General features: G+C 39.4%; 1 protein-coding gene across 1 annotated transcript in view; it reads right to left on the reverse strand.

The window, feature by feature from the left end:
* Positions 1–27,285, reverse strand: part of LOC309868517 (liprin-beta-1-like) — a 61,984-nt gene that overhangs the window by 15,086 nt on the left and 19,613 nt on the right. Inside the window, exons 7-14 of the mRNA XM_082738441.1 lie at positions 26,336–26,450; positions 24,453–24,485; positions 23,049–23,110; positions 19,816–19,900; positions 9,598–9,752; positions 4,080–4,195; positions 3,062–3,118; positions 1,687–1,756 (exon numbers count right to left, since the gene is read on the reverse strand). Coding sequence (XP_082594567.1) covers positions 1,687–1,756; positions 3,062–3,118; positions 4,080–4,195; positions 9,598–9,752; positions 19,816–19,900; positions 23,049–23,110; positions 24,453–24,485; positions 26,336–26,450 — 693 coding nt within the window. The remainder of the gene's footprint in view (positions 1–1,686; positions 1,757–3,061; positions 3,119–4,079; positions 4,196–9,597; positions 9,753–19,815; positions 19,901–23,048; positions 23,111–24,452; positions 24,486–26,335; positions 26,451–27,285) is intronic.

Here is a 27,285-nt window from a genome sequence, read left to right on the forward strand (position 1 = left end):
CTACTCAAGGAATTACTAGTCAAATGAGGACACAACCAGTGACCGTTAAACATTTTGTTTTTGAGAGGGTGTTCTGAGACATATTCATTACCTTGCCTGCAAGTTACCCGACACAGATCACCAATTTTCAAACACTATGACATGCTTGATACACTTAACACCAAAACTAAACTTGTTATAATTAAATTTTTCTTCATCGATTCAGAAGATTCTTTGGCTGTCTCTAATAGGTCAAGGTCTTTATCGCGAAACTTAACTGTAATTAAGTTATACTTCTAAGTACTGTTGATTTTTTAGCTTTCTTGTTATTTGAATTAGCAGTTCCAGTAACATGATCTATTATATTGTTTTAGTAGGATCCAAAGATGCTTTGATTTGCATGCCCTCATTCCTCTAACATCTCCTGCCCTCTGTTTTTGTTTTTGCAGAGGTAGAGAAAGGGGAGAGGGGACACAAGCTTTGAAGGTGGTTATTTTATCCTCTGAATTTATTGCTCATCGTAACTACAAGTTTATAGATGCCACAGTTTAGTGCAACTATTACCTATGTCTCACCACAGATGTCAAAATCATTTAATCATTTATTGAATTGGCAAGACAAAAAAGGACAAAGGATGCCTGTAATTACAGCTGTGTGCACAGTCCATGCCTTATCAGGGACACCTACATTACAACTCAAGGCATTCAGAGCCAGCAGTCAAGGGAGTGCATCTGGAAGTGGCCTACCAGAAGGTAGCCTTTACAGAGTTAATGGTTGAAAATTGGAGGAAGAACGAGAGCCCTTGTTGATGAGGTCTTTAAAAAAAAAAAAAAGACAAAAAAACAGAACACCAAAATGTTTGCTGTATACACAGTGGCTGTATTAAATAAACAGCTGTTCTCGGGCGGGTGACCTAAGGATGTTTTGTGAGGTCTTAGGAAGCCCAAATATGATAATTAAGACTATCACTAGCCTGATTGAGAGTTGGGGGTTTTGTCTGTTTTTTGTACCTCCCCAACAGTTTATTGAGGTGAAACATAAAAAGTAACTGAACAATTAGGGGACATTAAGTACACTCACGGTGTTATATAACTGCCACCTCCACCTAGCTCCCAAACATTTCCATCATTTTGAATAAAACCCCTCACCCTGGAAGCAGTTTCTCTCCGTTCCTCCCTCTCCATCTCTGGCAACCGCCAAACTGGGTTCTGTCTCTATGGATTTATCTACTCTACATACTTCACATAAATGGAATCGTGGACTATCTGATCTTTCGTGTCTGGCTTCTTTCATATAACATGTTTTGGAGGTTCTGAGTTTGGGTTTTTTGGAGACAGTTAAGCAATCCCATGTATCAGACATCACAAACATTTTTCCATTGTAATCTGGACATAGGAATGGCTTCATATATTCACAAACTGTTACACACAATTCTAGAAATTAAAATAAACTTTTATCTACTTCTAAGCTATACAATCTCAGTTCCATTTATTTCCAATAATGGCTAATTAGTCTTCAGTTGTGATTATATACACTAGTTTCAACTGTTCATATTCACCCTTCTTAATATTTACCATTAACTGTGGTATCTAATAAATCTGCATTAGAGAAACCTCAAACTCTTCTTGACAGTTTTCTTTGGAAAATGGGAAAATGTGAGGATCCCTAAATATTTGCGTCTCAGGGTAACAGACAGAGAAACAACACAGAACCAACCCCATCTGATGACTCTTTCTTCAGATTGACCAGGCTGCTGGACTTTTGCAGACTTGAAGTTCTAAAAATAACAATAATAGTAATTAGGATTAATAATAAGTGGCTCTGGTGCCACTGTTTCTTAGGAGAATATCTTGGAAAGAAACTAAAACTGTGTGTGGGTTGAATCCTGGTCATAAAAGAAAATCCGGATTCAGGCAGTCACTTATGTGCTTTACTAAATTATAACATTGAGTTCTTTTAAAAGCAGAGGTGGTTAACTGTCCTGCCAATAACTCTAAATGTCCCACACATGTTAGAATAGCTGGAAAAACACTTAGGACTCTCCTTGTGATGTCAACATTTGAAAATAAACCAGCATTTTTCCATGGACCAGTGGTGTATCCTTTTATGTATACATTTAGACCAGGAACTTTTTTATTTTTTATTTTTATTTAAATTTTAGTTAATATACCAGGGAACTTCTAAAACACTCACATACTATTTATATATAATCCTTGTAATTAAAATAAAGGACAGAAGTGTTACTTTTCAATTCACAAAGGAATCCATTTTCTGAATCTGGCCAAGTAGTTCATTTTACAGTTCTGATCGAGGCATACAAGAAAAATCCCTCTGGCTGCCCATAATAATTTGTTTGCTATCCTTGCAAAGGCGAAGTGACACTGTAAACATCCAGAGATTTTTTTTCCCTTTCACATAACTAGCATTCAAGTGTACAGGGCTGTCTTTTCAAAAATGGAAGTCAGGAATAGGTGACCAGTTTAGAGAGAGAAAAAAGCTCTAAGAAGCAGAGTAACACACATACACAAACTTTTAAAAGGCAATTCTCATGTACTCATGTGTACATAAGTTACTAGACTTGTCCAGTATCAAATAAAGTAAAAGATATTGGTGAGAAAAGAGAAGATCTCATCTTTGAATACTGCTCTGGTAAGAGATTTTCCTAATTCAGACTTGAACTTGGATAAACATAGATAATGGACCGGTTTACTACATGAAGAATGCAAAAAACTACTGCAGCCTTTCCAGCCATTACATCATTCTCTGTGACTCTTTTCTGCTAGGGTCAAAATGCAAGCCAGTGCAAACCTGAAATTCAAAGCACTGCACTTCACATGAAAACTGATGAAGGAAGGCTAAAGCCGTGCAAACACTTGGCACGAGATAATGGATAACAGTCCATGAGTAAGAATCTCTTTGTTAACTCACAACCTCCCCTTTCCCTGACATCCAACCACCACACCTGCATTAATGTATTCAGGCCTCAGTCATCCGCTTCTCACAGTGGTCACTGTGAGTTTGTCAGAAGCTTCCTCTCTCCCAGGTATCAATGACATTTTCCACATTCAAGAACATGACTTACGAAAGACTATCGCACGGCTGGGTTTCAACAGAAGCACCAAGGATTATTTTTCCATCACTAAAAGAAGAAAGAAAAGAAAAGGAAAAAAAAAAATGGAATGTGTGTGCTTCACAAGTAAAAGACCATATATATTCTAAGTAAGCAGAACTGTCAAAAAAACAAAAAATTGTGCTGGGGAAGCGATTTCTCTTTTAAAACAGTCGTGTGTGTTTTGTTTTGTTTTGTTTTTAAACACAGGCTCCATGCCCAGTATGGGGCTTGAACCCACAACCCTGAGATTAAGACCTGAGCTGAGATTGAGTCAGCTGCTGAATTTACTGAGGATTCCCAGCTGCCCCTCTCTTTTAAAATTTTCTACTATATTTTCTTTTGTTAAAAAAATATTTTACTTATTTATCTGACAGAGAAATCACAAGTAGGCAGAGAGAGAAGAGGAAGCAGGCTCCCTGCCGAGCAGAGAGCCCTATGTGGGGCTCGATCCCAGGACCCTGGGATCATGACCTGAGCCAAAGGCAGAGGCTTAACCCACTGAGCCATCCAGGTGCCCCTAAAATATTCTATTATATTTTCTTTTATTTGGTCTCATTATAAGGTTAAGTAATTGAGAACATGCTCCCTCAAAATTCTACTTGTTAATGGAGAAACTACTGTATCCCTGTCCCAAATCCTTCTTCCGAACAGCCTGGGCCACATGACCATTGCTATGGGGCTTGGGACCCACTGGCGGCTCCCCATGACTTAGGACATAAAACTTGAGTCCCCTAAAATCTCTCTCTAACCTGAACACCACACCTCCCTGGACTCCTGCCCTAGGACTTCTTGCTTCACACCCTTTATTTCAATAATCCAGAACTGACTGTAGTGATTGATTTACACTGGTCCCCTGGCACATGCCTTACAGTTTCTTGCCTCTCACAGTAAAACCTGTGTCTGTAAATAAATTGCAATGCACTCTTGTGTTTGCTTGATCTACTCTGCTGAACATTTATATTGCAATGTTGGGTCATAAATGACATACCTTTCTTCAAATGAAGTCTCTGGTTGAGGAGGCAATTTTGCGCTTTCAGACGTTTCCAGGCCCTTAGATGTTGGCAGTAATGAAGGGATTGAAACTTGTAAGATGCTGGTGTGGAACTGTAATGTAATTAGAGAAAGTAAAAAATCCAATAAATAAGACAGAAGTCACAGAGATAAAATAAAAATAACGGAGACAATTACATGGTCCATCAAAAAAATTTCATACACCTATGTTTAAAAACACTATTCTTCTATTTATAAAATGGTCTCTGGATATAAACATCAATGACTGTTAAAGTCAGAGAAAACATTCTGGAGGAAGGTCATTTTTTTTTTTTAAAGGTTTTATTTATTTATTTGACAGAGAGAGAGTGATCACAAGTAGGCAGAGAGGCAGGCAGAGAGAGGGGGGAAGCAGGTCCCTGCTTAGCAGAGATCCCGATGTAGGGCTCGATCCCAGGACCCTGAGATCATGACCTGAGCTGAAGGCAGAGGCTTAACCCACTGAGCCACCCAGGTGCCCCAAGGAAGGTCATTTTTGAACTTGGTTCTGAATAAAACATAATACCATCAAGTAAGTCAATAGTTGATCCTGACAACTTTAAGCCCTAGTAAAAACTTTGGTTCTAACCTTATGCAAGTCACTTAACTGGGCACCAGTTTTCTCCTCTGTAACATGAGAATGGCAATGCCTACCTGACAGGGTTGTCATGATTTGAGATGAGATTTGGGTAAAGTGCTTTGTAAACACATCTGTTTTCACTTTATTTTCTATCACTAGTCTAATATAGAATGTTGTTCAAACCAGATTTTTTTTTTTTTTAAGATTTTATTTATTTGGGACGCCTGGGTGGCTCAGTTGGTTAAGCAGCTGCCTTCGGCTCAGGTCATGATCCCAGCGTCCTGGGATCGAGTCCCACATCGGGCTCCTTGCTCCGCAGGGAGCCTGCTTCTCCCTCTGACTCTGCCTTGCACTCTGTCTGCCTGTGCTTGCTCTCTCTCTATCTGACAAATAAATAAATAAAATCTTAAAAAAAAAAAAAAAGATTTTATTTATTTGACAGAGAGAGACATGGTGAGAGGGAACACAAGGAGGAGGAGTGGGAGAGGGAGAAGCAGGCTTCCCACTTCCCTGAGCAGGGAGCCTGATGATGGGCTCCATCCCAGAACCCTGGGATCACGACCTGAGCAGAAGGCAGACACTTAACGACTGAGCCACCTAGGCACCCCCCAAACCAGTTCTTTGTGGATACCACTTAAAACACTTGGCTTAATAATACTACAGCAGCAACAACAAAAATGCCTAAAAACACCTTCCTAAACAAATGCTTTGTGTACCCTAAGGATGGAATCTATGGAACAAATTTTATACTCTGGGGTTAAATAATTTTCGATGACTGTAGAGCAGTATGGTGTAAGAGCCCATCATAAACTACAATACATGAATCACTTAAAAAATATTGTGATAAAAAAATAAAATTTTCCTCAGTGAATTCAGTCTGCCAGTCAACCAACCAATCAGTGACCGTCCCTCCTTCTGAAGTCAGCCAGGAAGGTAGGGACTTACAACCTGGAACACACTTCTAGATGCCAATCAATCAATGACAGTCTCACCTCTGTAACCACACATCCACAGCGGATGTCAACTCTCTCTAGCCTCTGAGAGTCCCTCAATCCCTGAGCTCCAAGCAACCCCACATGCCCCACATATGATCAAAGAGACTGTCCCTGACCAACAAAGTTCACCGAGGTAACTAAATAAGCAATACATTTAGCTCTGTGGTTTTTTGTTCCAGTTACTGAGCGGTGGTCTCATTCCTTGACACTAAGAGGTTATAACATGTGAAGTCTGTTGAAATAATCTGATTGGGCCCAAGACGGAGTGGTTCGTGTTAAGCTCCATGTCAGTAAACCCAAGCTTAGCTAAGTTTCCGTGCTCGGCACTCCCAGAAAAGGCAGACCTAGGTCAACCAATCGGCACTTGCCTGCCCTTAGTAAGTTACCTGACCCACCCCGCCCCGAGACTTCTCTTTGCTGCACATTAAGGAAAGTAACCCTACTTAACCAACCAGCAAATGACCAGCCTGATCCTCTGCTCCTGCTTCCTTCGGCCTAAAAAAGCCCTTCATTTTGTACAGATCCGTAGAGTTCCTTTCCATCTGCTAAAACGGACATTGCCTGATTCATAAATTGCTGAATAAAGCCAGTAAGATGTTGCAAATTTACTCATTTGAAGTTTGTTCTTTAACAACAAGTCTGATCTTGTTGCTTCGCGATTTTTTATTTATTTATTTATTTTTTAGAATCTTTATGATTAGTTCTGGGCAATTTACAGAGCCATCATCCCTGTGTTAAAAATTTTCTCAGCTGAATTTTTTTTTAAAGATTTTATTTATTTGACACAGAGAGATCACAAGTAGGCAGAGAGAGAGAGGAGGAAGCAGGCTCCCTGCTGAGCAGAGAGCCCAATGTGGGACTTGATTGATCCCAGGACCCTGAGATCATAAACTGAGCCGAAGGCAGAGGCTTAACCTACTGAGCCACCCAGGCGCCCCTGAATTTTGTTCTTTAAGAAGTCCTATTGCTGTAAAATAGGAGATTACTTCACTCTCTTTTTTCTTTTTTTTTTTTTAATTTGAATCTTTATGATTAGTTCTGGGCGAATTATTGAGCCATCATCCCTTGTGTTGTCAAGTTCACAGTAGCTCCCCGGGTTCCTAACATGGGGAAGGAAATGGCCCACTAACAAACTGATCCATTTCCTTGATTTCGTTTTGAACTTAGGACTTTAACTCCCAACTCCAATCTCCCTTCTAGCTCTTCTTTAACAATATGGCTGAACACACTCAATCCTCATCAAATCATTCTGGTTCCAAACAAAAAGTCTCATTAAAGTACAATTCACATAGGAAAGACTTTTTTTAAAGAGACTATCTGGGCAAATCTTACATGTAACATCTGCCATTCTGTAAATAGGCAGCAAGCATACTCATTGACTGTCAAATGTTATTTTTCCCTTCAGTAGAAATATAATTAGCAATTAGGGGATTTTCCCCCTCTAACATATTTTTTATTTCCCCCTCTAAAATATTTTTTATTCCTTAACTAATCCTTTGCCTCTTTTTTCCAATTTTATTGGGATATCACTGACATGCAGTACCGTATAAATTAAAAAGAAAAAAGAAAAGGAAAGGAAAAAAAAACACATTTTTTTCCTTGCAATGAGAACTTTTCGGATCTACAGTCTTAGCAACCTTCCAGCATACCAGACAGCAGTGTTAACTATAGTCATCACGTTGTACCTTATACCCCCAGCACACTTGTCTTATAACTGGAAGTCCGTACCTTTTGATCACCACCTTCCAATTTCCCCTACCCAGTAATCCTTATGACTGACATCTTTTAGCCCTCTCCTATAGTGAAGAGAGAAATGTTTCCTCCTTGAATTCATTTTCATGCAATTCAAATTTCATTTTCTCATTAGGTAATCAGCAGGAATAGATAGGAAAAGAAAAGATGCCACTTGGTTTTTTTCTCACTGAATACAGTAAAATGTTAAAGGAAAGACGACCAAAGGGGGAATTGGAAAACATAAGGTAGTCAAGACTATTTAGTTAAAAAACAAAAACAACAATAACAAAAACAATTTTTCCCATTCCCAGTTTCTCTAGACAGTACACTGCACTAAAATTAAAAGTTCTAGGGCAAAGAGGGAGGTGCTGTCAGGAAGCCACGGGTGTGCCTAGGTTAAGACCTCAGGAAGACTTAAGGTACAGCTGTCTCATTGAAACCTTCAAAAAGTTCGACAACTCTAAAAACAGAGGGAGATTCCATAGCAGCCATACAGAAAATTTAAGATAGAGAAAGTCTTATGGTGAAGATAATTGTGGATATCCTTTACCTGATGGAGTGGATTATAAATTGATTCATAAGAAATGCCAAATGAATAAAATATTATACCAAATAGAACCAAGAGGGACAGAGATAGTAGAAGGCAGAAGGCCCTAGACCCGTATAGATACTTTTGCAGAAAACAACTCATCTGCAATTACAGGTTCTTTCTCCTGGAAATGGAAAGATGACTCCCAAGGAACAACCAAGAGCCCAAAGGTCTGGGCCCTGTCAAGGAACTGGCCACACGAGCCTGGCTGGATTTGGGAACTGCTACTGACTAATGATACGTGGGTGTCTTCCATGTCTATGTTCCCTCTTCTTGAATGGGAATGCCCAGTAGTTACTATGCCCATTCCACCACTGCATGTCAGGTGTGTAGGGGACAAATGACTTGACCTTGAATTTCCTGGTTCTTTACATGGAATGGAGTGCTACTCGAGAAGCCAAACCTGAGCAGCTGCACCTACATCTTGACCGGGTCTGGATGACAAGGTCTTGGGATGCGGAAGCCTGACTGGAGTAAGACCAAGAGGTCTTTGATGAGGGGATGAGGACATTTTGCATGGGGGAGGGATATAAATGATTGTAGCCAGAGAGTGGAGGGCAGTTGTACTAGTCGAATATGGTCGTAGGGGTATATGCCATCCCATGTGTTCTTCTCAAATGTGATATTACTTGTCCATCAAGAGGTAGGGTCTTTGTTTCCTCTCTGTGAATGTGTGTGGGCCTGTGACTACAGGAGAAGAGATGCCACAGGGTTTCCGAGTCATAGCATAAAAGATGATATAAATATGCCCAGTCCTCTTATTGGGATGCTCATCCTTAGGATCTAAACGCTCTGCTAGAAGAAAGCCAGGGAGTCACAGGTATTTCCAGCTAGGGCCTCAGCTGAGGTCCTGTCCAACAGTAGTACCAACCAACCATGTGATATACAAATGGGTAGCCTTCAGATGACTCAAGCCTCCAGCCTTCACACCATTCCAACTATTGCCCAGTGGAGCGAAGAAGAAATGCTCCTGCTGAGCCTTACCCACATCACACATTTGTTAGCAAAACAAGTGCTGTCATTCAAGCCACAAATTTTTGGGGTGGTTTGCAATAGGTAATGGAAACAGATTTTGGCACCAGTCTGATGTGTGAAAGAAAAGTTAATGATGAGTTCAAGACTAAATATTCCTGTCCAGCTGCTTTTTTCCAAGTCTAAAGAAGTCAGGGAAGATTTTAGACCAGAATTTTTCAGAGACAACATTGGAAGTGACTAAAACCAACTTCTTTATATAATCTCACGTTATCCCTCTTCATTTATTCCCTATTTGTTCTTTACTAATAAAGATTATTATTGTGTAGATTGTAATCCATTTAGGATGACAACTTTCTCCCATGTTCTTCCTGAATTATTTAAGCAATTTTGACATTGCCCAAGGTATTTATTTATTAAAGAGGGGGGAAAAACCAATCTTTCAAATAAAGTCCTAGCAGACTGAGTTTTGACATGAAAATTGCTAAGACTCAGTCAGTAGCCACACTGAGAAAAGATCCCAGGTCTTTCCTGCTGTCAACAGCATTTTAACCTTCAATGACACAGTCTCTTCACTACAAAGATAATGTTGAGAGTCTGTAAATACCTCTTCTGGAACACTTGTGTTAAATGGGTCACGACTGGGAGATCCCGTGACTGGTGTAGATGATACACTTTTCTCCAGGTCACTAAAACCCTGCGCATCCAGCAAAGTGGAGACGGAACCAGAAGTGAGCAGACCGTCCAAGTCGCCATCTTGGTCTAGGAAAAGGAGAAAAATGGCAGCTTTTCATTTACATTTCATTTTTGGAGGAAGAATACCAACTGAATATAAACATTTTTCCCATCCTCAAAAATCAAAAGTGAGTTTCCTTTGAAATCCTTAGAAAAATAACAAGAGGACCTCGAGGAGAAATGTTAAACTATGAGCACCTGGAGCCTGAGGGTGGTATTAATAGCTATTACCACAGACTCACAGCCTTGAAATCAGAAGTTCATTTAGTCCAACAACCTTCCCTAATTTTGTTTCAGAATTTGGGGCTTTACAAATTTCAGTTCAGAAACAACCAAGCTGGGGAGGAGTCAAGATGGCGGAGAAGTAGCAAGCTGAGACTGCTTCAGCTAGCCGGAGATCAGCTAGATAGCTTATCTAAAGATTGCAAACACCTGAAAATCCATGGGCAGATCGAAGAGAAGAAGAACAGCAATTCTGGAAACAGAAAAACAACCACTTTCTGAAAGGTAGGACCGGCGGAGAAGTGAATCCAAAGCGACGGGAAGATAGACCCCGGGGGAGGGGCCGGCTCCCGGCAAGCAGCGGAGCAAGCGCGCACAAAATCAGGACTTTTAAAAGTCTGTTCCGCTGAGGGACATCGCTCCAGAGGCTAAACCGGGGCGAAGCCCACGCGGGGTCAGCGTGGCCTCAGGTCCCGCAGGGTCACAGAAGGATCGGGGGTGTCTGAGTGTCGCAGAGCTTGCGGGTATTGGAACGGGAGAGCCAGCTACAGAGACAGAGCGGACAGTAGGCTCACAGCTCAGTGTTACCTTGAACCGGTCGCAGGCTCCGTGAGCTCGGAGTGCAGCTGGAGGTCAGGCAGACGGGAGTAACTGGGCGCTGTTCTCTGGGGCCCTGGGCTCTCGGCTCCTCCGGGCCTGAGACCAGGAGGCCGCCATTTGTATTCCCGTCCTCCGGAACTCAACGGAAAGCGCTCAGGGAACAAAAGCTCCTGAAAGCAAACCCGAGCGGATTACTCACCCCGGCCCCGGGTAAGGGCGCTGTAATTCCGCCTGGGGCAAAGACACTTGAGAATCATTACAACAGGCCCCTCCCCCAGAAGATCAACAAGAAATCCAGCCGAGACCAAGTTCACCTACCAAGGAGTGCGGTTTCAATACCAAGGAGAGCAGTGAATTCCAGAGGAGGAGAAAGCCAAGCACGGAACTCATGGTTTTTTCCTGTGATTTTTTTTTAGTCTTGCAGTTAATTTAATTTTTTCTTTTTCATTTTTTTTTTTTTTTCCTTCTCGCCTTCGGGTAAATTTTTTTTTTTAACTGTTACCTTTTTCTTTTTTAACAGTTTATCTAATATATATATTTTTTTCTTTTTTACATATTTCTTAGGTGTTTTCTTTTTTAAAAAATTCTTTTCTTTTTAATTTCTTTTTTCTTTTTTTTTCTTTCTTCCTTTTTGAACCTCTTTTTATCCCCTTTCTCCCCACTCACGATATTGGATCTCTTCTAATTTGGTTAAAGCATATTTTCCTGGGGTTGTTGCCACCCTTTTAGTATTTTACTTGCCCCTTCATTTACTCTTATCTGGACAAAATGACAAGACGTAAAAACACAACACAAAAAAAAGAACAAGAGGCAGTACCGAAGGCTAAGGACCTAATCAATACAGACATCGGTAATATGTCAGATCTAGAGTTCAGAATGACAATTCTCAAGGTTCTAGCCTGGCTCGAAAAAGGCATGGAAGATATTAGAGAAACCCTCTCGAGAGATAGAAAAGCCCTTCTGGAGAAATAAAAGAACTAAAATCTAACCAAGTTGAAATCAAAAAAGCTATTAATGAGGTGCAATCAAAAATGGAGGCTCTCACTGCTAGGATAAATGAGGCAGAAGAAAGAATTAGTGATATAGAAGACCAAATGACAGAGAATAAAGAAGCTGAGCAAAAGTGGGACAAACAGCCACTGGACCACGAGGGGAGAATCCGAGAGATAAGTGACACCATAAGACGAAACAACATTAGAATAATTGGGATTCCAGAAGAAGAAGAAAGAGAGAGGGGAGCAGAAGGTATACTGGAGAGAATTATTGGGGAGAATTTCCCCAATATGGCAAAGGGAATGAGCATCAAAATTCAGGAGGTTCAGAGAACGCCCCTCAAAATCAATAAGAATAGGCCCACACCCCGTCACCTAATAGTAAAATTTACAAGTCTCAGTGACAAAGAGAAAATCCTGAAAGCAGCCCGGGAAAAGAAGTCTGTAACATACAATGGTAAAAATATTAGATTGGCAGCTGACTTATCCACAGAGACCTGGCAGGCCAGAAAGAGCTGGCATGATATTTTCAGAGCACTAAATGAGAAAAACATGCAGCCAAGAATACTATATCCAGCTAGGCTATCATTGAAAATAGAAGGAGATATTAAAAGCTTCCAGGACAAACAAAAACTGAAAGAATTTGCAAATACCAAACCAGCTCTACAGGAAATATTGAAAGGGGTCCTCTAAGCAAAGAGAGAGCCTACAAGTGGTAGATCAGAAAGGAACAGAGACCATATACAGTAACAGTCACCTTACAGGCAATACAATGGCACTAAATTCCTATCTCTCAATAGTAACCCTGAATGTGAATGGGCTAAATGCCCCTGTCAAAAGACACAGGGTATCAGAATGGATAAAAAAACAAAACCCATCTATATGTTGCCTCCAAGAAACTCATTTTAAGCCCGAAGACACCTCCAGATTTAAAGTGAGGGGGTGGAAAAGAATTTACCATGCTAATGGACATCAGAAGAAAGCAGGAGTGGCAATCCCTAGATCAATTAGATTTTAAGCCAAAGACTATAATAAGAGATGAGGAAGGACACTATATCATACTCAAAGGGTCTGTCCAACAAGAAGATTTAACAATTTTATATATCTATGCCCCCAATGTGGGAGCAGCCAACTATATAAACCAATTAATAACAAAATCAAAGAAACACATCCACAATAATACAATAATAGTAGGGGACTTTAACACTCCCCTCACTGAAATGGACAGATCATCCAAGCAAAAGATCAGCAAGGAAATAAAGGCCTTAAACGACACACTGGACCAGATGGACATCACAGATATATTCAGAATATTTCATCCCAAAGCAACGGAATACGCATTCTTCTCTAGTGCACATGGAACATTCTCCAGAATAGATCACATCCTCGGTCCTAAATCAGGACTCAACCGGTATCAAAAGATTGGGATCATTCTCTGCATATTTTCAGACCACAATGCTCTAAAGCTAGAACTCAACCACAAAAGGAAGTTTGGAAAGAACCCCAATACATGGAGACTAAACAGTATCCTTCTAAAGAATGAATGGGTCAACTGGGAAATTAAAGAAGAATTGAAAAAAATCATGGAAACAAATGATAATGAAAATACAACGGTTCAAAATCTGTGGGACACAACAAAGGCAGTCCTGAGAGGAAAATATATAGCGGTACAAGCCTTTCTCAAGAAACAAGAAAGGTCTCAGGTACACAACCTAACCCTACACCTAAAGGAGCTGGAGAAAGAACAAGAAAGAAACCCTAAGCCCAGCAGGAGAAGAGAAATCATAAAGATCAGAGCAGAAATCAATGAAATAGAAACCAAAAAAACAATAGAACAAATCAACGAAACTAGGAGCTGGTTCTTTGAAAGAATTAATAAATTTGATGAACCCCTGGCCCGACTTACCAAAAAGAAAAGAGAAAGGACCCAAATAAATAAAATCATGAATGAAAGAGGAGAGATCACAACTAACACCAAAAAAATACAAACTATTATAAGAACATACTATGAGCAACTCTACGGCAATAAATTTGACAATCTGGAAGAAATGGATGCATTCCTAGAAACATATAAACTACCACAACTGAACCAGGAAGAAATAGAAAGCCTGAACAGACCCATAACCAGTAAGGAGATTGAAACAGTCATTAAAAGTCTCCAAACAAACAAAAGCCCAGGGCCAGACGGCTTCCCGGGGGAATTCTACCAAACATTTAAAGAAGAACTAATTCCTATTCTCCTGAAACTGTTCCAAAAAATAGAAATGGAAGGAAAACTTCCAAACTCATTTTATGAGGCCAGCATCACCTTGATCCCAAAACCAGACAAGGATCCCACCAAAAAAGAGAGCTATAGACCGATATCCTTGATGAACACAGATGCGAAAATACTCAACAAAATACTAGCCAATAGGATTCAACAGTACATTAAAAAGATTATTCACCACGACCAAGCGGGATTTATCCCAGGGCTGCAAGGTTGGTTCAACATCCGCAAATCAGTCAATGTGATACAACACATCAATAAAAGAAAGAACAAGAACCATATGATACTCTCAATAGATGCTGAAAAAGCATTTGACAAAGTACAGCATCCCTTCCTGATCAAAACTCTTCAAAGTGTAGGGATACAGGGCACATACCTCAATATCATCAAAGCCATCTATGAAAAACCCACCGCAAATATCATTCTCAATGGAGAAAAACTGAAAGCTTTTCCGCTAAGGTCAGGAACACGGCAGGGATGTCCATTATCACCACTGCTATTCAACATAGTACTAGAGGTCCTAGCCTCAGCAATCAGACAACAAAAGGACATTAAAGGCATCCAAATCGGCAAAGAAGAAGTCAAATTATCACTCTTCGCAGATGATATGATACTATATGTGGAAAACCCAAAAGACTCCACTCCAAAACTGCTAGAACTTATACAGGAATTCAGTAAAGTGTCAGGATATAAAATCCATGCACAGAAATCAGTTGCATTTCTCTACACCAACAGCAAGACAGAAGAAAGAGATATTAAGGAGTCAATCCCATTTACAATTGCATCGAAAACCAGAAGATACCTAGGAATAAACCTAACCAAAGAGACACAGAATCTATACTCAGAAAACTATAAAGTACTCATGAAAGAAATTGAGGAAGACACAAAGAAATGGAAAAATGTTCCATGCTCCTGGATTGGAAGAAAAAATATTGTGAAAATGTCTATGCTACCTAAAGCAATCTACACATTTAATGCAATTCCTATCAAAGTACCATCCATCTTTTCCAAAGAAATGGAACAAATAATGCTAAAATTTATATGGAACCAGAAAAGACCTCGAATAGCCAAAGGGATATTGAAAAAGAAAGCCAACGTTGGTGACATCACAATTCCAGACTTCAAGCTCTATTACAAAGCTGTCATCATCAAGACAGCATGGTACTGGCACAAAAACAGACACATAGATCAATGGAACAGAATAGAGAGCCCAGAAATAGACCCTCAACTCTACAGTCCACTAATCTTCGACAAAGCAGGAAAGAATGTCCAATGGAAAAAAGACAGACTCTTCAATAAATGGTGCTGGGAAAATTGGACAGCCACATGCAGAAAAATGAAATTGGACCATTTCCTTACACCACACACGAAAATAGACTCAAAATGATGAAGGACCTCAATGTGCGAAAGGAATCCATCAGAATCCTTGAGGAGAACACAGGCAGCAACCTCTTCGACCTCTGCCGCAGCAACATCTTCCTAGGAACAACGCCAAAGGCAAGGGAAGCAAGGGAAAAAATGAACTATTGGGATTTCATCAAGATCAAAAGCTTTTGCACAGCAAAGGAAACAGTTAACAAAATCAAAAGACAACTGACAGAATGGGAGAAGATATTTGCAAACGACATATCAGATAAAGGACTAGTGTCCAGAATCTATAAAGAACTTAGCAAACTCAACACCCAAAGAACAAATAATCCAATCAAGAAATGGGCAGAGGACATGAACAGACATTTCTGCAAAGAAGACATCCAGATGGCCAACAGACACATAAAAAAGTGCTCCACATCACCTGGCATCAGGGAAATACAAATCAAAATCACACCTGTCAGAATAGCTAAAATCAACAAGTCAGGAAATGACAGGTGCTGGCGAGGATGCGGAGAAAGGGGAACCCTCCTCCACTGTTGGTGGGAATGCAAGCTGGTGCAGCCACTCTGGAAAACAGCATGGAGGTTCCTCAAAATGTTGAAAATAGAACTGCCCTATGACCCAGCAATTGCACTATTGGGGATTTACCCTAAAGATACAAATGTAGTGATCCAAAGGGGCACGTGCATCCGAATGTTTATAGCAGCAATGTCCACAATAGCCAAACTATGGAAAGAACCTAGATGTCCATCAACAGATGAATGGATCAAGAAGATGTGGTATATATACACAATGGAATACTATGCAGCCATCCAAAGAAATGAAATCTTGCCATTTGCAACAACATGGATGGAACTAGAGCGTATCATGCTTAGCGAAATAAGTCAAGCAGAGAAAGACAACTATCATATGATCTCCCTGATATGAGGAAGTGGTGATGCAACATGGAGGCTTAAGTGGGTAGGAGAAGAATAAATGAAACAAGATGGGATTGGGAGGGAGACAAACCATAAGTGACTCTTAAGCTCACAAAACAAACTGAGGGTTGCTGGGGGGAGGGGTTTTGGGAGAAGGGGGTGGGATTATGGACACTGGGGAGGGTATGTGCTTTGGTGAGTGCTGTGAAGTGTGTAAACCTGGTGATTCACAGACCTGTACCCCTTGGGATAAAAATATATGTTTATAAAAAATAAAAAATTAAAAAAAAAAAAAAAAGAAAGAAACAACCAAGCGGAGAATATCAGTGGTACAACAAACTAATTCTGAACAGCAACACAGTCACCATGAGAAACTCAATATTCATCATTCATCATTTCTGTGTTCTTATTTTTTTATTAATTTTTAATAAACTAATAATGTATTTTTATCTCCAGAGGTACAGGTCTGTGAATTGCCAGGTTTACACATTTCACAGCACTCACATCATCATTTCTGTGTTCTTAAAGCAAAACAAAACAAAACAAAACAAAACAAAAACCACATACATATAAAGAAGAAAAAACAACAATAGGCAATCTTCTGATTCCTTAAGATGATCCTTCTGTGCCATTTATTTTAAAGAAGAAAGAACAGCCTTATGGACAAATGCAACCACATACCCAGGAAAGCGGCCAACTTTGTGAACTACTTCTACATCTTCAGCAATGAAAAGGATTAGCTGCTGAACAACTATGTCAGATATTCTTTTTTAAAACCAAAAATTGATGCTTAAAACACTATTCTCTGAATAGTACAAAATCCTAAACTCATTTAAAGCTGTTAACTAGACTTACCTTCTTATATTTTTATTAGGCATTTATTCTAAGTTCATTAAAATGTAGGTATTATTCGCATTCTCTAAGGACTAAGTAAATACAAATACTAGTTAGAAATCACTGTTTATAAACTATTCATTAGAACAGGACATAATTTTCAATGGTGGTTAAAAACTCCCTCTTTTTAATATACAAATGTCAGTAAGTACATGATAAGATGTCCAATACTTTTCATCATGAGGGACTTGTGACGAGAATACTTAAACACTAAACCAATTAAATCAAAATCATATCAAATGTACAGGATTGTGAAGTTTCAAATACCATACCAAGTGTTGGCAAGTGATACATTGCTGTTGGCAATGTAAAATAATACAACTAACTTTGGAAAAGAAAACGAAAAACAACCTCCTTTTTCTACACATTTTATATGCATTAAAAAAGATGAAAAAAAGTACAGGAGGGGTGCCTGGGTATCTCAGTTGGTTAAGTGTCTCTCTCTCTCTCTTTTTTTTTTTTAAGCTTTATTTACTTATTTGAGAGAGAGAGAGCATTGCATGCACGCACAGGCCAGGGGAGGGACAGAAGGAAAGAATCTTCAAGTAGCCTCCACCTGAGTGCAGAGCCAAGGTAAGGCCTGATCTCACGACCCATAAGATCATGAGCTGAGCTGAAAGCAAGAGTCGGACGCTTAACAAACTGAGCCACCCAGGTGCTCCAAACGTCAGACTCCATCTCTGCTCAGGTCTTGATCTCCAGGTTGTGAGTTCAAGCCCTATGTTGGGCTCCATGCTGGTCATGGAGTCTATTTTAAAACAAAACCAGATTAAACAAACAACAACAACAACAAAAAACCCCATGAAACTGACAAAAATGATCATGTCAGTGCAATTATGAAGAATACCTCTTTTCTTGATTTTCTTATGTTTCATAATTATAGAAATTAATGTTTTCCTTTGATTTTTAAATATAAAAACTACAGTATTGAGATTCTATAAAATCAAATACTGTTTTAAATGTTATGACTACAGGGGTGCCTGGGTGGCTCAGTGGGTTGAGCCTCTGCTTTCGGCTCAGGTCATGATCTCAGGGTCCTCTGCTCAGCAGGGAGCCTGCTTTCCCCTCTCTTTCAGCTGCCTCTTTGCCTATTTGTGATCTTTCTCTTTGTCAAATAAATAAATAAAATCTTTAAAAAAAAATAAATGTTATGACTACGTAAAAATTAATCACTTGTTAATTTGCAATACTGTCTAAAAAGAGACACTCTCTTGAAGGCAGAGAAAATGCTGAGTGATGAGAATCGCTGTAAGAACACTGACAGAGGTTCATTTGCTTGCTCATTTGGATATTTAAAATTTTAACATACACTAAGTCCTGTGGAAAATAAGATGAAGATCCATTTTTTTTTCCCCTCTCAGAAATCCTCGTCTGAAGTAGGATTTTCTTTCTTTTTGAACTCATCGAAATTGAAATTCCAAAATCTGAGTATTTCACAAGTATCTCTGAAAAAATTTATTACTCATGTTTACTTTTAGAGCAAATAACCCCACCTTGCATTGCTAATGAATGAGAAAACTTCCAACGTTCTTAACACTTTTGTTTTAAATGACCCCCAGAGATTTTCCACATTTGAGGATGGCCAACTGAACCATGCACCTATAGAATAATACCACATCAAAAGGCATAACTATTTTATTAAGTTTTTAATTCTAATTAACATACAGTGTAATACTAGTCTCAGGTATACAATATAGTAATTCAAAACTTCCCAACATCACCCTGTGCTCATCCCAACAAGTGCACTCCTTAATCCCCATCAAAGCGTGACTATTTTTACTTAGATGTCTTATGGTTTTGGTTTTATTTTATGTTTTAATTTAACACATTCAAAGCTGAACACAACCCCCCTTAATCATTTCAGTGCGCCCTCACTAGGCTACGCTACCTTGGTAAATGGAATCATCACCCCCCCCCCCCCCCGGTCGTTTTAGTCAAAAACATCAGTCTTTCTTGATTCTTTCCTCTTCTTCACTCTCATCTAATTCGTCACACCACTGTGTTAGTTCGAACACCAAAATGTGTTTCTAATCAGTACCATTATTAACATTCCATTTGGAATCCTGCAAGAGCCTCTTGACTGGCTTCTCTTCTTCTGATACTGCTCCCTCCTCCCAATATGGTCCATTTGTTACGAAAATGCCGCAGACTTGTAAAAACCCTTCCGTGGATCCCTCTGGGCTCACAGAGCTGAATGCCTCACATTGCCTGACCTGGCCAACGCTAACTTCTATCCGCTCGGCTCATCTCCTCTCATCCTCCCCCTGATCACTTCCTTCCAGTCAGTCACAACGGTCTTTTTACTACTTAAATACACCGAGCCCATTTTCCCCATAGGCTCTTTTAATAAACAAACAAACAAACAAATAAATGAATGAATGAATAAAATTTACTTATTTATTTTTGAGAGAGAGAAAGCATAAGCAGGAGGGAAGGGTAGAGGGAGAAGCAGACTGTTTGCTGATCTGGGAGGCCAATGCAGGACTCGATCCCAGGACCCTGGGATCATGACCTGAGCTGAAGGCAGATGCTTAACCCACTGAGCCACCCAGATGCCCCTCCCCACAGGCTCTAGAACACACTGTTCTGTCTAGAATGCTATCTGATGAACTCCACACAGAGGTTCTCCTTGACCAACCAGTCCACAGTATTCTCTTTGGCCTACTCACCAAGAAAGTGTGTGATATTGTTTCCTAATGATATTGTTGAATAAATGAATAAACAAACTATTTTGGAATAATGGATATTCCAGGAAAATGAAAACAAATGTTAAAGTTCATAGCCACTTAAAATCAAGTAAAGTAGAAAAACCTATAGAGCTACAGTACCTTTTTTACCTTGGGTCAGTATCACTGTATCTTGCATCTTCTTGTACCTATTCAGGCACTGTCGAAGATCTTCTATTTTCCGATCCTATTAATAAAATAAATTGTCATCTTTAAACTATGACTTTAAACAGTAAAAGTAATTGCAACACAAAGAATAGGGAGACATGAATTATTTACATTATTCAAGGAATATTTCTAAACTTTAGTAAAACTGGTAATATCTACATTTTACCAGTTTTCCTACGTACATCAGAGATAGAGAAAAAGTACCTCTAAATTTAGAGATCCTATCCTTCAGCTGCCATCTTTAAAAACAAAAACAAAACTAGGTAATAAGATACAAAACAAAAACAAAAACAAAACAAGAAAAAAATCAACTTTAATTATTCTCCTCTCCAACTTATGGGCAGGTCTTGAAAGAAAGATCTACTACACCTGTTGTCTTTACCTGCTGTCATCAATCATAATCTGGCCTTTCTCTTCTCAAAACACTCAGCCAAAGTTGTACCAATTAGTCATCAGAGTCATCAGAGACTTCACATTTACTAAAAATAAGAGAACTTTTCATCCTTTTTCTAATTGGACCTCTGATACTTGACTGACCCCACTCTTTCCTCCTTTTTCCTTCACTTTTCTTTCCACTCTTTCTTTTCTTCTATTTTGATTTCTTAATCCCTTGACCAGATAGATATTCTACTTCCACTATCTACCCAGCCCAGTCTATAAAATGTTAGTGCTTTAAGATTTTGTCCTTTACCCCCACTCTGGTGGATCCTAAAAAAATGGGCTCCCTAGCTCTTCTCTCACTGGTTTTGGGCCTGGCCATGTGACTTGCTTTGGTCAAAGAGATATCAACAAATGTGGTTAGGGTTTGCCCTCTCTCTCTGCTCCAGGGAACCTTCACTATGTGAAGAAGCACAGGCTAGTCTAATGGAAGACGAGATATCATTTGGAAAAGAGACATCCCAGATGGGCCCAATCTACGCAAGGATGTTAATCACTAGACATGTGAGTCACACCAGCCTAGACCATCCAGCCCCATCCCACCCACCAGCTAACTGCAGAGATCAACAAAGCCAGCCCAGACCAGGAGAACCCCCTAATCAACCATCAGAAGTATGAGAAATAATAAATGTGATTTGTCATGGAGCAAAAGCTAATTTACATATCAACTATAGCTTAGTCTCCGAAAATCTATAATTCTGTATTTTTCCTAAAATGGACTGGGTTCACTCCCTACCCCATCTATAATTATACATTAACCCCCAAATTTAGATTCATTTTCCAACTTTCTATGAGAAATCTCCTTTTAAAAGTCCCATGAGCACATCAAAGTGAATGTCTCTAAAATTAAGCTCATTATTTGCCCCTGGTACTTGGGCTTAGATTCCCTTAACTCTTTGAGGGCACTATCATTCACCTCATTACTCAAACTAGAAACTTGTTCTCAAATCCCCCCCAAAAAAATTACTTCAAAGACTTTTACTTACTCGAGACAAAAAGAGGGTGAGAGTGAGAGAAGAAGAAGCAGGAGGAAGGGGCAGAGGGAGAGGGAGAAGCAGGCTCCCACAGGGAACCTGATGTGGAGCTCAATCCCAGGACCCTGTGGTCGTAACCTGACCGAAGGTAGGTGCTTAACCAACTGAGCCACCCAGGAGCCCTCAAATCCAAAATAAGGTTTTCAAAAACCCTGTCAACCTGTGTAAATGTCAGCGTCATATACCCCTCTACCTTATCTCATTCTGAACTTTCCCAACATGCACTAGGCTGTGCCAAGTCTGGGCTTTTGAGACATGTTTAGTTCATAGATACTCTCCTTAGCAGCTTTTGTTTTCCTGATAAACAACTCTTGCCTTTCCTCAGATTTTGCTCAAATGCAACCTCTTTGAAGCCTTCTGGAACTACTAAAAACTTATGTCAGCGTTGGTGCTCCTAAAGCAGTTTGAATGTCTAGTAAGCCCTCAGTCAACACTGGGAGATTTGTTTGTTATTGATGCTTTTTGAGAGAGAGAAATTAAGACTAAATGAATTTGTGATTACTTTTTTAAAAGTAAAAGCTATGGGGGCACCGAGGGGACTCAGTCAGTTATGCGTCTACCTTTGGCTCAGGTAGTGATCCCAGAGTCCTGGGATCAAGCCCCATATCAAGCTCCCTGTTCGCTGTTTTTCTCTCAAATAAATAAAATCTTAAAAAAAAAAATAAAGTAAAAACTACATGGGCCCCTTGCTAATGACTTTCCTTTTTATTCCACAGTGGTAAAGACTAGCAAAAAGAAACCTAAATATAGGTGGGTGGAGAGGGCAATGAGTTTATTTCCTAATAAAGAGCAAATAAAGAGAATGAACGGCAAAAATATAGAGTAAAACAGAGAACACAAGAATTAGAGAAAGAAACAAGCTGAGACAAAAAGATCAAGGCAAAGTTCTTTGGCAGTTGCTTGTTTTTTTACTTCCTTGAAATGACTCTTTTCTTGGGAAAATGCCTCCTTGTCCTATTCATTGAGTAACATGAGGTGTAAGAGTAGTTCTGATGATGCGAGCTGAACCCGACTGCTGCTGTCCGCTGGGTATATGGCTGATCAGGTAGGCCATGAAAAAACACCTTGCTTTAGAGGACACTGTTTCCCTGCTCTCATCAGAATGAAATCAGTGAAGCAACAGGAAAGAAGACTCTGGAGTCCCTGGCATTTGGCCAACAAAGCTAAAAGACAGCCTAGGGCCATATTTTATTTCATGGTACTGATGCCTCTGTTCTCGTATCTCACCTCTCAGGAGAACAGAGACAATCCCTCATGTGAAAGAATCCAGGAGTGTGAAGAAAATGATATGAAGAAAATTAACCTCATCGGGAAGCTAACAGTTGTCAGGGACCACCCCTTTCAGAGTTCATGCGAGCCCAGAAAGGATGCACTATGGACTGTATCCTTTCTCTCATTTCCCACCTGAATATAAAGAAATGATCTGAGGGCTTGAACATTTTTCCAGATTCACAGGGAGGTGGGAGAGGGAGATCTCAGTGGACCCAGTGCTGCCGGTCACCACTCTACCCACACAGTCACAATGACAACTGCCATCACCGAGAGCAGGCACATGAAGGTAGAAAGGCAGAACGGCTGTCCCTCAACATCAGTAGTGTGTAGGGTTCTTCCAACCTGGCATATCTCAAGAAAACTCATGGAGTGATCAAAATGGTGGTACACACCCACATAAATACTTTAATTTCATCTAGATACCTTTTCTTCATTTGCTGCCATCAAAGATTCCATAGCCTTTTTCATTTTTTGCACTTCAATATCTGAAAATATCACAAGAACACGTCAGAAGTCAGTTTTATTAAGGTGTGTGACAATAACAAGGGGCTGACTCTTCAGACTGAAGTGTTTTAATGAAATGTTTACCGTCCATATCCTCTTTTGGGGAAAATCTGAAAAATGAACACCTTCCATGTCGCCTGAATAGTTATCACTCCAGGAAGCAAACAATATGGGTCAGAGCTAACTACCCTCTCTCGAAGCAATAACAAAATCCTCACGAGAACACGGAAGGTGAAATTTCAGTGCTACAACCATGAAAACACGGCTTTTCAATTAAAAAAAAAAAAAAAGAAACAAGAAACCTAGAAAGCAGTGGGCGAAAGCGATGGACGGTGTACACAATGACATAAGCAGAGGACAGGATACTCAGTTTTAACCAAGATGGAGGCATGAATGGCAAGAGCCTGATGGAATGTGGCATCAATAGCTGTCATGCTATGAAGGTGGTTGTAGGTTCCATACAGAAGGATAAGTACTTTGCTTCATCTATAAACATCATTTATGACACTATTTTAAAAGGTAAATGTGATTTTCCTTAAAATTTGACAGTCAAATACAAAAGCACATTACTTTAATAATAAAAGAACCAATATCTTAAGATGAAATGTCAACCTAAAACGAAATCACAAATTTTAAAAAATTCAAACAGAAAAAAAAATTGAGCTAAGGTTACCTGCTTCTGAGAAAAACAAACAAACAAACTACTACTTAAGGTAAGTTTTAAAATGCATCATTCATCACTGATAAAACACTTTCAATATGAAGGTATATTCTGTAGAAAATGCCTTTTTTTTTTTTTTGATGCCCAATTCCCTGGGTGTAAGAATTCAACATCTGGAGGAAAGAGTCTATTAATTAATGATTTATCTCGATGATGCATTAGATAATCTGGGTTCTGTTAATCGGCCTGGGTACAATCTCTTGTCTAACACCAACAGGGTATGTTTAGTTCCTAATGTAGATCTCAGGAAGAAGTGGGCTACAAAACCTTGAAAAGTAATTTTCTCCTCAGATACTCTGTCTCCCGAACTACAAAAAAAATTCTTCCTCCCCTCTGTTACTCTGGGTGTTCTGCTATACCCTGTGGAGCAAAAGGGCTGAATCGGGGGGGGGGGGGAATCAGCAAAATGACCTTTTACTCCTTGTTTTTACTGTTTGTTTATATACGCTCTATTTTGTGCACTCTGAAGAAATGGAGAGCTTATCGATGAAGCAACTTCACATCTTTGGTGAGATAAATGTTTTTAAAACACATGCAAAGAACAGTCCAAGTAGTACTTTTGGTGAATTTAAAGGCTGATGGAAAGACACCAAAAACCTTACTTTTGTCTTTGAGCTTCTTTTTAAGATTTTCATCTGTGTAGGAAAACCCATCGAATTGGAAGTTAGTATATACATTACAACAATAAATATTTTTAAAGTACTATTATTTAGTCTTTTGCCTAAGATAAAGAAGCTAACCCTATAAAAACTGAATATTAAACACTATTTTGTGGCTTTAGGAATGGTACTGCAATGCATGATGCTCTGTGTAAGGTTAGAAAGAGAATATAATTCATCCAAAGACCTAGATTTGAGTTTCTACCTCTGTCACTTCTTCTCTGTGAACCCTGATTTCCTGGCATATTAAAGTTAGGTCTGTGGAATACAAGCAGTCCTTATACTCTACGGGGTGAAAACACCATTAGTGATGTTTGGTTGTAACATTTCCATTACGGGTCAGCACATGGCTTTCCTGAATGTGCCCAGCACTTGGCTTAGGACACATGAACCTCACCACTCAAATTCAATGACTCTGACGTGGTCTACCTCCCGTTCAATGAGATGAGTCCACTGATCACGCAGTGAGATCTTATGCCAACATCAGATTGCTATGAAGTTTCTAAACATTGCTCCCGACTCTTGTGTTTATCGGGCTGTGTGTTGGCGATAAGCAGTTCATAGACCAGCGTCCGTCTTTGGGAACCACTACTCCAACACGTCCTCTAGCCCACAACATGATTCCATTTTATTCTTAAAACCCTAAAGGCATGACCTATCTGTGAACATCCTTTAAAGACTACACAAATCTAGGAATGCCTTGCTGGTTCGTTCAGTCAGTATACAGTATGTGATTTTTGATCTCGGGGAGGTGAGTTCCAACCCCATGTTGAGTGTAGAGCTTCCTTAAAAAACAAAAAAACACAACGCCAGAATTCTATTATATGCCAAAATACACAAGGGGGGAAAAATCCTTCAATGGTTGATGAGTTAGCTTTCTGATCCATAGGGAATTACAACTACAGGGATATAAAGCCAGGGTATTCTAGAACCAAGAAAGACATTATAGGTAACCTAACTGAAGCCCTTCATTATTCAGACAGTGAGGTTACTGATGCTCACATAAAAATGTACTAAAGCTACACTCAATGGAATTTTTAGTTTCAAGAGTCAGAAGTTGCTTTGTAGTTTGCATGCCACAGTGATTTATAATAGCAAAGAAAGGTTAAATCAAACCTAGTGTTGTCAGGTATTCTGTGCATTTATATTTCCAAATATAACATAAAAAACACATTTCATTCAAGTTATTTTCTATCACATATAACGTGTATTAAAAATGACAGTCCATACAATATTCAAGACAAACTTCCTCAGTTATGAGAAAAATTTTTGATAAATTCACACACGTTTTCAAAAAAGAGGATTATTTTTGCTTTCTAGCAGGTTGAGGGCTCAGTCCACCATAAGAAATTTTCCTTGATCTTCCAAAGATGCAAAGTCCTTTCCTCTCTTCTCTCAAAAGTGTAAGGAACGGTTTCTAAATCTCTTAGTTCATGCTGTTTCAAGTTCAGTTCAGAGGGAGATTAAACCTGGGACATGATAATGTTCCCTTTTAATGCTTTCTATCACTTCCTTGTACTGCCATCAGAACAAGAACTGTCTCAACAGAATTCACAACTTAGTAATGCATAATAAACACCGCATGAAGTACAGAGTTGCTCTCCTCCAGCTGCTGAAGAGGAAGCTACTAGATCCCCAGGCACAGGGAAGAGTTTCGGAGGAGGCCCTGCTGTCCTGGCCTCAGCTGGTTTCCGCTACCCTTCTCCTTTCTCTGAAAGGACTCACCACTGACACGGGGTTCTTTTGCAGGTGTGGGGAGGAAGGGAGGGCTGCACAGGGAGGTTTCTAAGAAAGTAAGAGAACAAATGTCAAATGTATGTGCCCACCTCGATCGAGAATTTCCACCCCTTCTCCTTTCATCTTGCACACCAGTTTTTCCTGTAGCCTTTTTACTTCAGATTCCTTCTCTTCCAGCTGTTCTTTTAAAGATGCCAGTTCGTCCTACAAATGATAAGCTCGTTTTACAACAGGGAATTATGACTAAAGGAGAATATTCAGGGAGCATGTTAACTCTTAAGTCAATAATGAGTTTTTGGGAATGAAACAAAAACGATAGGAATCTAGATGCAGACTTCAGAAACCAGACAGTGGCAAGAGGAAGCAGGAAGCAAGACAATTAATGAAGGTCAATGTCTAATAATTCTGGAATAAGTGTTTCAAGTTTCTGTGTGACCAAATTAAAACAAAATGCTTTAAAGTGTAATTAGGACCTGAGTAGCCTAAGTTTTAAAGCTTATGTTAAACAAACAAAAAAAACCCTCCCCCAGTTAATCCAGGATGATAATCAAATTAGACCCCGAGTGTCATAAAAGCAAAATAAAATGCAAATTGGAAAATATATATCAAGACTTGACTGAGATTTATTTAGTATTTCAAGATGGCATTCATGTTCCCTGAGCATGAACAAGGCAGAGCTTAATTGATGGGTAAGGTAGCAAGTGATGAACAATGTTAGCCAAATCATGGGACTAACTAATTCATCTTCATCACCAAAATAAAAGGACAGAGTCTCCCACAACAATGGAAAAAAGATTTAACAGATTTTAAATCCCCCCCCCTTCTTGTCTACTATGTAGCTATTAAAGATTCCAAGTCCAATATTCTATTTACTAATGTTAAATTTTCAGTTTAATTTTGGTGAAGAATTAGCTTTAGCAAACTGAAATTTTGCTGGCTGTATTTTAGCACAGAAAATAAAGCTCTGCAGTGCTAATAAGTGTATTTTTATAACTGATAAACATTTTATTTTCAGTCTCTTAAGGTAGGTATTGTGTTT

Source organism: Mustela nivalis (genome assembly GCF_964662115.1).
Source record: "Mustela nivalis genome assembly, chromosome: 7".
NCBI lineage: Eukaryota > Metazoa > Chordata > Mammalia > Carnivora > Mustelidae > Mustela > Mustela nivalis.